The sequence below is a fragment of the Dryas octopetala genome, chromosome 2, assembly GCF_963921425.1.
Source record: "Dryas octopetala chromosome 2, drDryOcto1.1, whole genome shotgun sequence".
Classification (NCBI taxonomy): domain Eukaryota; kingdom Viridiplantae; phylum Streptophyta; class Magnoliopsida; order Rosales; family Rosaceae; genus Dryas; species Dryas octopetala.
The window spans coordinates 13,636,382-13,650,645 of NC_141367.1; the positions used below are offsets into that span (position 1 = coordinate 13,636,382).

General features: G+C 36.4%; 1 protein-coding gene and 1 pseudogene across 1 annotated transcript; one reads left to right on the forward strand and one right to left on the reverse strand.

Annotated features, from left to right (window-relative positions):
* The first annotated feature begins 4,764 nt into the window (after window positions 1-4,764).
* LOC147293257 (GPI-anchored adhesin-like protein, putative (DUF936)) lies at window positions 4,765-13,809 on the forward strand. Its single transcript, XM_086231820.1, has 4 exons — window positions 4,765-6,716; window positions 8,419-8,724; window positions 9,117-9,208; window positions 12,633-13,809. The coding sequence occupies exons 1-4, from the start codon at window positions 5,778-5,780 to the stop codon at window positions 13,501-13,503; spliced, it is 2,208 nt and encodes a 735-aa protein (XP_086087946.1). The 5' UTR covers window positions 4,765-5,777; the 3' UTR covers window positions 13,504-13,809.
* Window positions 10,383-11,129, reverse strand: LOC147293258 (alpha-1,3-mannosyl-glycoprotein 2-beta-N-acetylglucosaminyltransferase pseudogene; annotated as a pseudogene).
* Window positions 13,810-14,264: the final 455 nt, after the last annotated feature.

A 14,264-nucleotide genomic window follows, 5' to 3' on the forward strand; every position in this document is an offset into this window, starting at 1 on the left:
AAAATATAAGGTTTTTTTGGGGTCAGAACCACACATTAACTCGAATTAATAAAACAAAAAAGAGAGAAAGAAGAAACCTGTAAAATACAAAAAAAAAAAAAAATCTGAGCTTGAGCCAAATCACCGAGCCAAGAAAATACAGATCGCTGAGCAAAGACACGAAGAACATCAAGCACCTGTGAATGACAATTAAGAAACGTGAAGATTTTCAAACCCTACCCCCTTTTTATACGCCCCAAACCCTGGGGTAATCGCCATAATTCAAAGAGGCAGGGTTGCACAAGATCATGACATATGGCAGACACAATACCGACATGCTTCAAACTTCCAACCACCATCGCCAAAGTAACTAACCACGGCCTGCCACGTGTCCCCAATAAGCTCAAACTGACACACACCAACCCTCACATCCCTTGCGAGAATTCCATTGTTGGGGGACTCTGACCTGATTACCACCTAGGCAGACAAGTAGAGGTGTACAATGGGTCGGGCCGACCTGAATCCGGCACAGGCCCGGCCCATTTAAAGTGGGCTCCGCTCGGCCCGGCCGGTTAATAAGTGGGTCGGGTTGAGCCCGACCTATACTGAGCCAATGTTTTCTATCCAGTTAAGTCGGTTCAGCCCGAGCCCGTTTTGTGTTGGGTCGGTCCAAGCCCGTTATGGGTTTAGGCCGGCCCGTTTATACTAGTATTTTTCAATTTTTTTTTTAATTTATTATCAGCCTTGTTTCAATTTTTAATTTTGATTTTGGTGGTGAAATTAGATAGAAAATGAAATGAAAACAGTATAAAATTCAAAAATTTGATAGAAAATGGAATGACATAAAAACTATTTGATTTATTAAATAATAATAGAAACTTAAAATAATTAATCGAGTCAGCCCGGCTCGGCACGACCCATTATTGGGTGGGCCATGGGCTGGGCTAGGCATAAGGTTTAAAATAATTTGGGCCGGCTCGGCCCGGCCCGATTATTAAATGGGCCAGCCCAAGCACGGCACGAAGCACGAATGAACCGATTTTAAATGAGCTGGGCCGGCTCGTTGTACACCTCTACAGACAAGCAATTTACCATCGACCCGTGAGAATATTTCTGCTCGAAATAAGAAGAATAAAAAGTCCCCAAGCAAGGAATTTCTTGCATGGGAATTTGGGGGATTTGTTGATACAGATACATCTACTGAGCATAAATATGAACAACACGCTAAGGTCGATATATTAGAAAACTAAACTGTGACCAACTTGGCCCATAACCAAATCCATTCTCAAAGCACAAGTAAAGACTACCGAGCGGCCTACACATCAAGGCGCACAGAGCACTTAGTGCACATGCCAGCTCCTCTCCCACCCACGTGGGATCCACTTCTAGTTGCCCAGGAAGACCATGCTCCCAAACAAAGCTGACTATCCATGTGGCAAGGAAAGGAGAGGACACATGCTCAAGCATCACTATTAATACCCTCATCATTATGAAAAGGAGGTTAGACATTTATTACACACATTTACTTTTTTTACTTTGTTAAGCTTACTAACTTGAGCGTCGGAGGACCTTAGGCTGTTATCACACCGGTACCTATCCACCTGACCGTAGAGGACTTGATCATTCACTATCGACCTCACATCATCCCAACCACTTGGATCAGAAGCTAGACCTTGTAGATTGTCGAGCTCAAGTTTGTGTAACAACACAACCTACTCAAAGTTTGGACAAAAGTCTTAACAAAAGTAGACGGAAAAAGAGTAACAATAGCATCACAACTCCGGATTGCATGCTATGATGATTCCACCTCGCAATGATATTGAAAATAAGAATTAGACTGAACCACATGGCGCTGCAAAATAGCCTCGAGAGAATATTATGCAAAAATCTCCAAAAAAAAGTGTGAAATCTTTAGAGGAAGCTTAGGTTTCTAGGGATGCTGCCATATTATGTTGGTATATATATGAAGCCGATCAGGTGCGGACATTTGCACTGTGCGAATGCCGCATCTGACCGTTGGATCACGTTGGTTGATCTGATCTAACGGTCAGATGCGACGCTCGCACTTGAATCAGACTGGGTATATATAGATATATATATAGGCCCCTTTAAGTGTGGGATCTCATAAATAATTTTATTTGTGGGATCCCTCATAAGGTTTATTTTATATAATATTTCAACGATCTTAGCCGTCTATTCTTTAGATCTCTATTCAAAGATTATTCTTGCAAAAAATTATCCAAATTGGAAATCATTTGCCTATATAACTTTGATAAAATAAATAGATGAACAAAATATTTTTGACAAAACTGTCTATTTTTTTTTATCAAAGTTGCATAGTCAAATGATTTTCGATTTGTCTAATTTTTTGTAAGGATGATTTATAAATAGAGATCTTAAAAAGAGATGGTTTAGATTATTGAAAAACTACATAGAGTGGACCCATTCACTCCATCCTACAAATAAGCTTAAATGTGGGATCCCACACTTGAAGGGATCTGTATATATATAGGAGTGCTCTAAAACTAATCAATTAACAAGTTAATAAGAAACTAGCCATGCTTTTGGGTTCATCACATAACTAATTTCAGAATCCGAACTATCAATTATTTAGGCCCTACTTCAAAGATCATCATTGCAAAAAATCAAGTAAATCGAAAATCATGTAGTCATTTAATTAAGATCAAATAAATAGACGATCAGTATTTTCGATAAAAGCATATAAATAGTTGTTATTATAATCAAATGACTAAATGACTTCTGATTTTAGAGATTTTTTAGAGAGATGATCTTTGAAGTAAAATCTAAAAAATAGACGGTTCAGATTTTAAGATTACATTGTGCAGTAAGCCCAACAGGGTGGTTAGTTTTGTATTAACTTACTAATCAGTTAATTTTAGAACATTTTTATATATATATGTGGTATCTTAAAATTTTTATTCAGTAGACTTATTTGCTTTATAAATATAGATTAACAAATTAGTGGGATTAGGTATTGCTGAATTCATGTGGGTCATAGACTTATAGGGGCCAAGCCCACAATCTCTATATTCAAAATTTTAACTCACGAAATCAGTTTTATCTGGCTCTTGGTGCATACTTCAAAGTTCAAAACACATGGTCGATTGATCGGCAGTAGCGGCTAATCCATCAACAAGCCACTGTCAAAACTTCTAATACGTGTTTGACTTTCCACAAGGATTTTTATTTTGCATATGCAAGTTAAGCAATTAATAATTATGACCTTTTAAAATAATACATTGAGAGCATAAAGTCTACGTAAAATGTAGACATTCTAAATAAATGAATAATGCTATACTTACCACATTTTTTATACCACATTCTTATACCATCTCACGTGTCATTACTTTATTGGACATAGTTTTTCTTTTTCTTTTTGGGTTTTTCTTTTTATTTTTTATTATCCAATGTATGAATGCCATGTAAGTTGCCACATAAGGTGGTATGAAATTATGGTATAAAAATGTGGTATATCTAGCACTACTGTAAAATTATCTAAACCAATTTAAAGATTTAGACTAATTCACTTACCTTCTTAAAAAAATAATATTGAATTTGTTTTTAAGATTATACATTTCTCTCATATTAAGATAAGAATAAGAGTAGGTGGCCAAAAAAAAAAAGATAAGAATAAGAGTAGCATGACTTATAAGTTAAAACACTTTCACCATACACTATTATTAAACAATATATGACAAGATTTGTCATAAAAAAAACAAAATATGACAATATGAAAATTCACTCTTTCAGAATCTTTATCCACTTCATAAAAAGAAATTAAAAAATTAGTGGAATGAGGTACGGTGGAATTAATGTGGGTCATAGGCTCCAAGCTGACAATCAGAAACTAATAATTAAAGCCTTAGGTGCAAATTCAAGGAAAAAAAAAAAAAAAGCGTATGATGCAAAGTTGGCAAACCACTTAAATAATTAGCTAATAACAATTAATATAAACGAATAAAACAAGAAGAAAAATAAAATAAAGGATGCAACATCATGCAACTGTTGCTATGATCTTGGGGATGTGACACTTTTTCAGGTAGCCGACACAGCCATCGCCTTGATTCTAACACTCCATTACCCTCCACATGCACCCATTTGCATACTCTCAATACAAAAGTAAAAAAAAACTATAAAATAAAATAAAAACAAACCATTTAAAAATTCAAGAACCAAAAAGAAAAAAAAAATGATTTTTTTTTACATTTTACCCACAATCTCACTTTATCATTTTAAAAAAAATTGTCTTAATTTATCACATGAATTAAAAATTTGTTGCAATGTATCATATATGGCTAATTTTATCTAAATTTTTATTAAAAATAAAAGTATTTTGGTCTTTTTTAAGTTTTTATTATTAGAAAAAAATGATTTTTTTACACTTTATTTATTTTGACACAATAAAAAATTAACTTGAAAAGATTAAAATACTTTTATTTTTAACAAAAATTTAGATAAAATAAGCCTGAAGTAGTATTTTGTAATAAATTTTTAATTTATGTGATAAATTGAGATAATTTGTTTTTTTAAGTAATAAAATAAGGTTGAGCTTAAAATTTAGGTGAATAAAATATAATAAAATTTATAAAATATATATATATATATATATATTTCGTTTTCTGCCGAGATTCCCACCCGCTGCAACAATTCTTGAGTCCCGAACACTCTTTTCACCACCTCTGCATTCATTCTGAACCCCCAAAACAACCCAAGGCTCCAAGCCAAGGTGGGTCAGGTCCCAGATTTTCTATAGTTTTATGATGTGCATGTGTGTATTGTGTGTTGTGTGTTGTGTGTTTTTGTGTCAGACCCTGACAGCTCTTCTTTGTATCTCAATCATCCAATAAGCCTGGCATCAATTATTCCCCATCTCCCTTTTTCTGTTTGCTGCAAAGAAATTTCCAACACCACCCCATCCCCATGTTCAGTCCACAACACACTTCTCATCAGTACTTCATCTTCGCCTAGTCTTCTTCAAAAAGTTGCCTTTTAAGCCTTTTTTTTTTTTTTTTACTGTGATCTGGAATTTTCTTCATAAACTCGCTCAATTTTGTTTTCTTCTTGCCCAAAAGCAAAAATAATAAAACCCATTTTGTTTTTTTTATGAAATATGAATAAATTGCCAATGCCTCTATTTCCGTTACAGTCCTTTACTCCATTTTCTTTTCTGGGTTGTTGAGTGTTCTCTGTTTTACGCCACCATTAATACCCATTTGCTGAAAACCTCCCTTATTTAATTTCTTTGTTGATTTTTTTGATTTATTTATATTTTGGATATAAATTCCATCTGGGTTGGCCTCTGATTTAATTTTTTTTTTTTCCTAAAAAGGATGTTTACCATTATTAGTGCGGAAAGCTCATACCTACCCAACCTGAATCTTGTGCAATGTACGTTTCCCTACTTGTGTTTTGTGTGATCAAACCCTTCTTTGGTAATAAGTTTTATTTGCTTGTAAAGCTCACTCACAGTTTCCCATCTCTGCAACCCGTCAAAGTCCACAATTAAATTCTTTGCTTCTATATTGGCACTAAGAAAAATCCTATTTTCTTTTTTTCCCCATCTGGGTATTGAGAAAAACCCTACCTTTTTACCCCCATTCTCTGATTTCTGTGTTCCCATATGAAATCTTGAGTTTTTCAATCCGGGTTTGGTGAGAAAAACGCTTTCTTTATAGACCCATGTGCAGGATCATGTGTTTGTGCATGAAAGCTTGAAGCTTTTTTCATCTGGGTTTGGAGCTTTTTCACTCTGATGCCTATTGTGGGGGTGTCCAAAAATGGCGAATCTTGTCCCTGGTGTGCTTCTCAAACTTCTACAACACATGAACACAGATGTGAAAGTTGCCGGTGAACACAGGTCTTCTCTGTTGCAAGTTGTGAGCATTGTTCCAGCGCTTGCAGGCGGTGAGCTTTTCTCAAACCAAGGCTTCTACCTCAAGGTATCAGATTCCTCTCATGCCACCTATGTATCTCTCCCTGATGAACATGATGATTTAATTCTTAGTGATAAGATTCAACTGGGTCAGTTTATTCATGTGGACCGGCTCCAAGCCGCCACACCGGTCCCCATTCTCCATGGAGTTAGGCCGGTACCAGGGCGACACCCTTGTGTAGGGAGCCCTGAAGACATTGTTGCAACTGATTCTCTTGGATTTCTTAACAATAATTCGTCTTCGGGTTCGAAAACTGTAGAGAAAGTAAAATCTGACTCTAAAGTATTAGGAATTAGTCATGCTGGAGAAAAGGTCAAACTTGGGATGGGGAGATTGATTGGTAGTGCCAAGGAGGATCAATTGGATAAGAAAATAGGGTCTTTTAGCAGATTAAAGTCTCAGCCCTCAAAACCAGTATTGAATGTAGATGTGAAGAAGGAATCTTTGCCGAGAAAGTCCTTGAATTCACGGTCTATCCCATCATCTCCAACAAGTTGTTATTCGCTGCCGACTTCTTTTGAGAAATTTACAAATGGGGTCAAGCATCAGGCAAAAGTTAAGGCAACTAAGGTAGGAGTAGTAGAAAAGGCAAGTTCTGTTCGTGGGGCGAGTCCCAACGGGAAGAAATCAGTGGGAAACCCAATCAAGACTTTTGTTCAGGGGTTTGACTTTGGGGCCAAGGCTCTGAGGAAGAGCTGGGAAGGAAATATGGAGGTGAAGAATAGAGAGAGTCCAAAATTGAGGGCTCCCAACCATGACCCAAAGCTAGAAGTTCGGACTTCTGTAAGTTCTATAATTCTTGAATCTTAATTTTGAAATTGATCTGATTTAGCTTTTATTTGAACTCTGTCTGTTTAAGTTGCTTTGGGTTGGTTTAAATTGACTCTGTTTCTTTATTTCATATCGGTTTCTTTGGATTAACTTATTTGCTCATTTGGTGGATCTTCATATTGTAAGAGAATATTTTGATATTGGAGATAAACAACTTGGTGTAGGACAGAAGCAAATAGCTGCTTTCTTGTAGCTGTATTAATGGCAAAAACCACAGTAGAAAGGAAATTCCATCGGTAATCAGTAGAAAAAGAGAGATAAAGCTTATGGGGCCAAAGTTGAAATGTAGATAGATGAGTTCTAGGGCAAAGAGACCCAAGAGAAACTCTATAATCTGCAGTTTCTGAAAAATACTGTAAAAAACTGTCTATTACAAACTAAGGCTTAAGTTTATATAGAAAAAACAGAAACTTAACTGACTAGAAAACATAAAGTAGAATCCTAATTGACTAAGGAAAAGGATCTAATGAAATCGGGAAACTAGACTCAAAATCAAATTAGGAAACAAAAATTAGAAAGTTACAAAAAACATACCAAATCTTGGAAAGCCTAGTTGATGCTCTAGCATCAAATCCATCAGGTTGGGAAAGACTCAACTCTGATGAGGAAGTTTCTACATAATCTCTCATGTTGGATAAAACCATTATTGACCCTTACGATTGAAATTGAATTCTTTCTTTCCCAACGAAGAGATATTTGGAATATTTGTTCATTCATGAATAGTTAGATTTATTGTCCATGATCAATCTCACAGCCCATAATTTCGTCACATTAGTTTTCATCAAATTAACAAAATCAATCAGATTCTTGGCAATCTTCAAATTCATAGCATCAACCCAATAAAATCAACATGTTCAGAAGTATTATTTTCTACCTGGTCTTAGGACATCAGGGTTATGGGCTCATCTTCAAAGATGTCTTCAAGAATTTTTTTACCACCTTATCTTCAAATTTATATTGATCCCCTTCCGTCAAATTTTTTCAGACCCAACTTTTTCTTTATTCTCACCAGATTCTTTGTCAAAAGTTTTTTCATTCCGCAAACAGAAATCACAAAAAGCTTCACAACCGTCTTCTAGACAACTATCAAATTGTGGGGGAAGATCCAAATCCAAAAGTTTCATCAACTGAAGTATCCAACTCACGAGAATTGCCAAACTCATATTCAACAATATCATAAACAAAACCTGGTTAATATGAACTATCCACTTCTTCCACAATATCCTCATCTTCAGGACTTCCTTTCGGTATGTCCAAGGGGTCGCGGTCACCTTCCGGAATCTCCATAGCGAGCTTCCGCACGTTCCCGTCGTTGGAACGGAGTAGAATCCTAGTTGACTAAGGAAACATAATTACTAAACGATCTAATGAAATTAGGAAACTAGACTCTAAAACAAAAATACGAAACAAAAATTTGAAAGATACAAAAAAATACTAAATCTTTGAAAGCCTGGATGCTCCTGCATCACAACTCAAATTAAATGTGCCAGCAATTATGAATTTTATGGTTTGAAAAATTTTCTTCTCCCGCCGGTTTTGATTTGATTTTGCAAATTCCCAAAGACGTGGAAAATAATTCAATGTAGAGTTTTTCCTTTCCCTTATACAAGTCAAACAACTATACTTATCATTTGAAAAAACATTCATTTGCCAGGCTCCTAGAAAAAGTACGTCAAGTGAGAGGCTGCCATCTAAAGAGGAGAATAAGATCCAGACATCTGCAAAGTCGATGAAAGAGGATAATAAGGTTCAAATGTTTGCAACGAAAGTTTCTGCAAATGGAACTTTGGGTGATCAAGACAGGTCAAATAAACAAAGAATATCTGTTGGAAAGAAATCATCTGATGCTAATAATGGAGTTCCTGGAAACTTGGTCAAGGTTTCTTTAAATAATAGAAAATTGACAGATGGAGGTTTTCCATGGGCTTCACTCCCATCTTCTGTTGCAAAGCTTGGAAAGGTATATTTCTGTAGCATCTTAGATCTTGGTGTATATATTGGCATAAAGCTTCTTGTTTTCTGCCTATTGAATGTACTATATCCTTCTACAATTTTCATTGGTTAGAGTTTAATTCCAAAATTTTTCGTGCATCTAGGGTCATGAAGCTTGTAGTTTCTTAGCCTTTTGTTGTTCTTTGTGCCAATCAGTTGTTTTCCTGGCCCACTTTTTTAAATGAGCCACGTTTGTCAATGATAGTTCCTTTTTAGTTCGGAGCAAGAGCTGACTTTTCCCTTTACCGTGTAAATTTAGAGACATCTGTATTAATCAGTATTCTGGTCTTTCTCAAGATATATTATGTTCTACTGCTCAGCACTTATTCTTATTATATACTTTTATATCTGTTATCACAGGAAGTTATGAAGCGCAGGGATGCTGCACAAATAGCAGCAATAGAGGCAATTCAGGAGGCTTCTGCTGCAGAGAGCTTACTACGATGTTTGAGGTATTACTACATCTTATTGCCAGTAATATGGAATTATTATTATATATGACTTAGAGACTTGGAGTTATTCATTATTGAAGTTTCCTTTTAATGGTTCCCAATATAATCGTAATCAGTGGCCAAAATTTCAATGTCATAAAAGTTTTAGCACTTCTCGAGTCAGGACTATGGATGCCTTTGTGCATGTAAATGGAAGATAACATCTGACGATTAACAACCCAATTAAACTGAAACAAGCACAATATTTATGTTGCAATTTAATTGATTTTTCTTCAGTCAGGCCTGTTTGTCAACATTTCAGGATAGAGCCTAATAGAGAACAAATCTCATTTTCCATGTAGATTAAAAAATCATTCCCTTAAAATTCATGAAAGCATAAGTGATGATTGTGTTGGTGCTTGCGGAAATGCATTTAGTTATTCTGGAGGGAGAGCATCATGGTAGACGTGGGAGAATAAGAACAGCAATGATGGAGTGCTGATTTTAAGAGACAACCAATCTCATTTGGCATGTTAATGATAAAAACATTTTTACTTTATTTACACAAAATTGTGGTCTTGGGGGTGGTAAAGCATGTAGTTATTATGAAGGCAAAGGTCAAGGTGAAGATGATAAAATGGATGGTAGTCATTGTGGAGGTTGGGGATGTGGATGGCAATGTGGGGTTGATGGAGCTGGACATGCTGGTCTAATGATGAGGTTGTGACAGGTGATTGCTTTATCACCTTAAAAGGTAATGATGATGATGAGGCAGTGGTAGCAGAGGTAGAACGTTCCTGCAGAATAAAATCCTGTTAGAATGTATTCTGTCTCCATCGTCAATAGTGGAAAATTCTTATTATTTTTACGAATGTTTATTTCTTTCATAATAAAATTGATATGAACTAAGGTAGGTCATCTTCCTAGTTTTATATGATATTGTGATTAGATAAAAACTGGTCAAGCATTCAAATCCGCAACATATGGAACAGTCATTAGGATTCCGTGATCAGGTTTTCTTCGTGGTTATTTGCGATATGATGCAAAGGTTCTATCCTTAGGGTAAGCTGCAGCTAAGTGGTCATTTTTATCAATACAATCCTTTTCCATTCAAACTGATTTTCGGTTGATACTACCTGATTAACTCTATTCGTTCATGGAGCCTTTTCTTTTTTTCTTAGTATACTCTCAACTCTCAAGAATCTTCAACTCCAAGCTGCTTGAGAGAATCTGAAGCAACAAGGAATATACGTTGTGGGGTTTGGTATCGGAAAGCAACTATTCGTTTATATGCCGTCCTTGGTACACCATCCTTCCACTCTTCAAAAATACCAAACTGACTTGTGATGCATTCAAAGTCTGGCTGGTCGTACTGTTTACGAACATCGCCATCAATATTACGTGCCTTTAGTACAAGATCAGTTCCATGGAGAGGTTTGGCCTTTTTCACAATGTCAGCAAAGTGCTTTACATACTTGTCCTCCATCAGGTAGCTCAAATCCATAGATTTCCAGTCAACTGGAACATCATTCAGCCTGATTGGTTCAAGATATTGTTTGAAAAACTGCCCCAAACTAGAACCATGCTCACCAAAATTATGTGTCCTACACCCTTCTGGACAAATAAATTGTCGACCTTTGTGATTCTCTTTTAACCTCAACCAGTCATCCCAGTAAGCCTTTGGCCACTTTGGTGATTGCTCATCCCATGTAGACCTAGCCAGCATCCACCCAAGTCCAGGAAAGAAATCTGATCTATAAAGAACTTCAGAATCATGCACAAACTGCTTTTGTCCATTGTCATTCCATGAGGAAACAGCCATGATAGACTTTTCCTTGTCAAGGAGAGCTGCTGCAGCCTCAAAGTAATCAAAAAAATCAGGAGCAATTTCCATATCATCTTCAAGTATAGTTATTCTTGTAGCGCCATAGTATACTCTCATTAGATACTTCACGCACTAGTAGCGCCATACATGGAGATTTGTTTAACTGGGATAGGGCTCTTGCTGGCTGTTAATTGTTTTGTATTTTCTGTTGCTTAATTTATGCAGTTACTATTCAGGTGTAATTCATTCACCAATAATGTATAGAGTAGTAACTTATCAGCTATTGAGAATAGAGATGCCTCAAAATGTGTAGATTGTTTGTTAAACTGAGAGGCAAAATACAGGAAATGTAATATCTGTAATGAACTCAAATTAGGTGTGAAAAGGTAGATTAGTAATATTTATTGGCTAAGAGATAACCCAAAACTGACATTTTTTTTTATCTTGGCATGACCTGCCATAAGTAGGGATAGACTGAAGAAGGCTTCAGCCACAAAGAATATATAATGTAGCTTTAATGAATTTATTTTTCAGATATTTTCTTAGATTGGCAGGCTGCTATAGGTTGATGCTTTGGTCTGATGTTTTTATGTAATTAAAGGTTTTGGTCTGTCGTGATGAAATGGACTTCTTGTCCACTATGTTGTATTTTTGTTGTTTATAGCAATAAAAGTTGCTGTTTATTTCAAAAAAAAGAAAAAAGAAATACAAACAAACAAACAATGTAATGTCTCTATAACTTGGTCATTGGGCGAACCGTGCTTTATGATTAAGAGAGTAATTGTTGTGCAATCAAGAAATAGCATGTGCTCGAAATAGGTGCACAAGAGTGTAGGTGGCGGTTTGAATTGTACTTTGGAATATCATTGATGCTTAGGAATCCAAAGCATAAATATGATTTTGAACAAGAGAAGGTACTAAGTCATCTTGTTCGACCATGAAATTGTTGGAGTATGCATTTTTTAAAAGATCAATGAACATCAACTTGTTTTAGAAGAACCTCAGGGATTGTAGAAGATAAATTCAAAGTAGATTCAATTCCCTTATCGTGATACTTAAACCACTTGGGGGATGGTTAGGAGGTTCGATTTTATATTTCTAGGAGTAAGAAGGGAAAATGTACATCTACATATCAGTTCCCTTATCGTGATACTTCAACCACTTGGGGGATGGTTAGGAGGTTCGATTTTATATTACTAGGAGTAAGAAGGGAAAATGTACATCTACATAATTCTTTTACAGATTTATTTAACTCTATGATGTGACTATTTACATGGCTTTTCTCGTCTTTCATTTACACCCATTCCATGCATGTAACCTGCCTCTTCATGGTATGACCAGCAGTCTGCAACATCATGGAGTAAAACCATTCTATAAAATAATTGTACACCATGGAATAAAACAATTTTGAAAGATATTTCCAGCCGGCGTTAACAAAACTATTCTACCAAAGAACTAATCCTAGTGACTAGGTGAATGTCTGAAGGATTTGGAGAATTCACTCAATGTTTGCTGAGATTCATGATTAATCTAAAAGAAATTATTTAGATTTAACTTTTGGCCCAAGTTTTTTTTCTTTATTGTCTGACATTGTATGTTGTATTCTTGTTTTATCTGCAGCATATATTCTGAGCTAACTACCTCTGCCAAGGAAGATAACCCACAGCCTGCAGTAGAGCAGTTTTTAGCCCTCCATGCTAGCTTGAGTAATGCTCGCGTAGTTGCTGATTCTCTATCCAAAATTATACCAGCTGGTTCATCCCCAGATCGTGAAGAAAGCCCATCAGAAGAAGCACTAAAGGTGGCATCAGACAGACGGAAACAGGCAGCATGTTGGGTACAAGCTGCATTGACCACCAATCTGTCATCTTTTGCTGTATTTAGTAAAGAGTCTAGTTCAACCTCTGTTCCAGCTTCAGCTTCCTCTCAAAATCAAAAGATTGTCTCTGCAAACCAACCCATGTTAGTTCTAGAAAATTCTACGAAGAATGCCTCAACAAAATCCCAAGGCAAAATTCGCCAGATAGTTGGCTCCAAGCTTACTATACCGGGGACTCCTCGCCGACTAGGGGATGGATCAGCCATCACTCAGAAGGCACAGGCACAACCTCTGCCTGAATGGACTAGAGGAAATGGCCTTGATGAGGCTGTTGACTTGGCTGAAATGTTGCGACTGCAGTCACAAGATTGGTTTTTGAGATTTGTGGAGCGGTTCCTGGATGCTGATGTGGACATTTCAGCTCTGTCAGATAATGGTCAAATAGCAGGAATGCTAACTCAGCTCAAGAGTGTGAATGACTGGTTGGACGGTATTGGTTCTGGTAAAGATGGAGTAGAAACAACTGGCGTTTCAGCAGAGACCATCGACAGGCTAAGGAAGAAGATTTACGAGTATCTCCTTACACATGTTGAATCTGCTGCCGCCGCACTTGGTGGTGGATCACAGTCATCACCACGAATGCGAACAACAGATACAAAAGTTAGAAAATGAATCAATTAAACTGTAGTTTGGTCGTCTGAGTTTTGGTGTCTGCAGTTGCATAAATGCAGCACCAAGGCCTGGGTGCTGTGCCCTTTACCACCAAGTGGTCCTAGGAGTTCAGTGTGATAATCCATGTACATAAAATTTCTCATGGGGTTTGGGTTATAGATGGAATGGTCGTTATTTACAAGAAAGAGCTGATTTGAGATGCAAGATCTGTTTCTTTTTTCTTTTCTTTTTTTGGAATCCTTAGGTGCAATTTGTTTACTGAAATTATACAAAATTGAGACAGTTTGGGGAGCGGGAAATTTTATACGTCTTCTTATATCATCAAATATCAATGCATGTTTTCAGCTGTTTATGAAGGATTGAAATTACGTCCAGGTCAAATTACGTATTTGCTCGCATAGTTTGGGTCATGTTTTGCTAAGGTCCTTGTAATTTTAACAATAAATTACTTTAAAGTTCATTTTAGAGTCCTTAATGATATACAAAACCACTTAAAAAGTTGCAATGATAAGTAGGTCTATTTTGTATAAATAAAGTCTACATTATATCTGTTCTTTGTTTTTGGCGTTGAGCGCTCGGTGGGGTTATTTATTTTTTATTTTTTTGATCACACAGTGGCAATTAATAACATTATAACACATGTCTTTTGCAATTCAAATCGCTACTATCGCATAGTGGTAATCATTGTCATTGCTGGACCGTGGCAATTGTTGAGCGCTTGATGGACAGTGCTGAGCGCTCGGCTCATTAAAGTGGACCAG

Excerpts from the sequence above, each read along its gene's own strand:
- LOC147293257 (XM_086231820.1), top strand. The coding sequence starts at position 5,778 with ATGGCGAATCTTGTCCCTGGTGTGCTTCTCAAACTTCTACAACACATG. Across the intron at positions 6,717-8,418 it reads AGCTAGAAGTTCGGACTTCT|GCTCCTAGAAAAAGTACGTC; the intron begins GTAAGTTCTATA and ends TTCATTTGCCAG. Across the intron at positions 9,209-12,632 it reads AGCTTACTACGATGTTTGAG|CATATATTCTGAGCTAACTA; the intron begins GTATTACTACAT and ends TTTTATCTGCAG.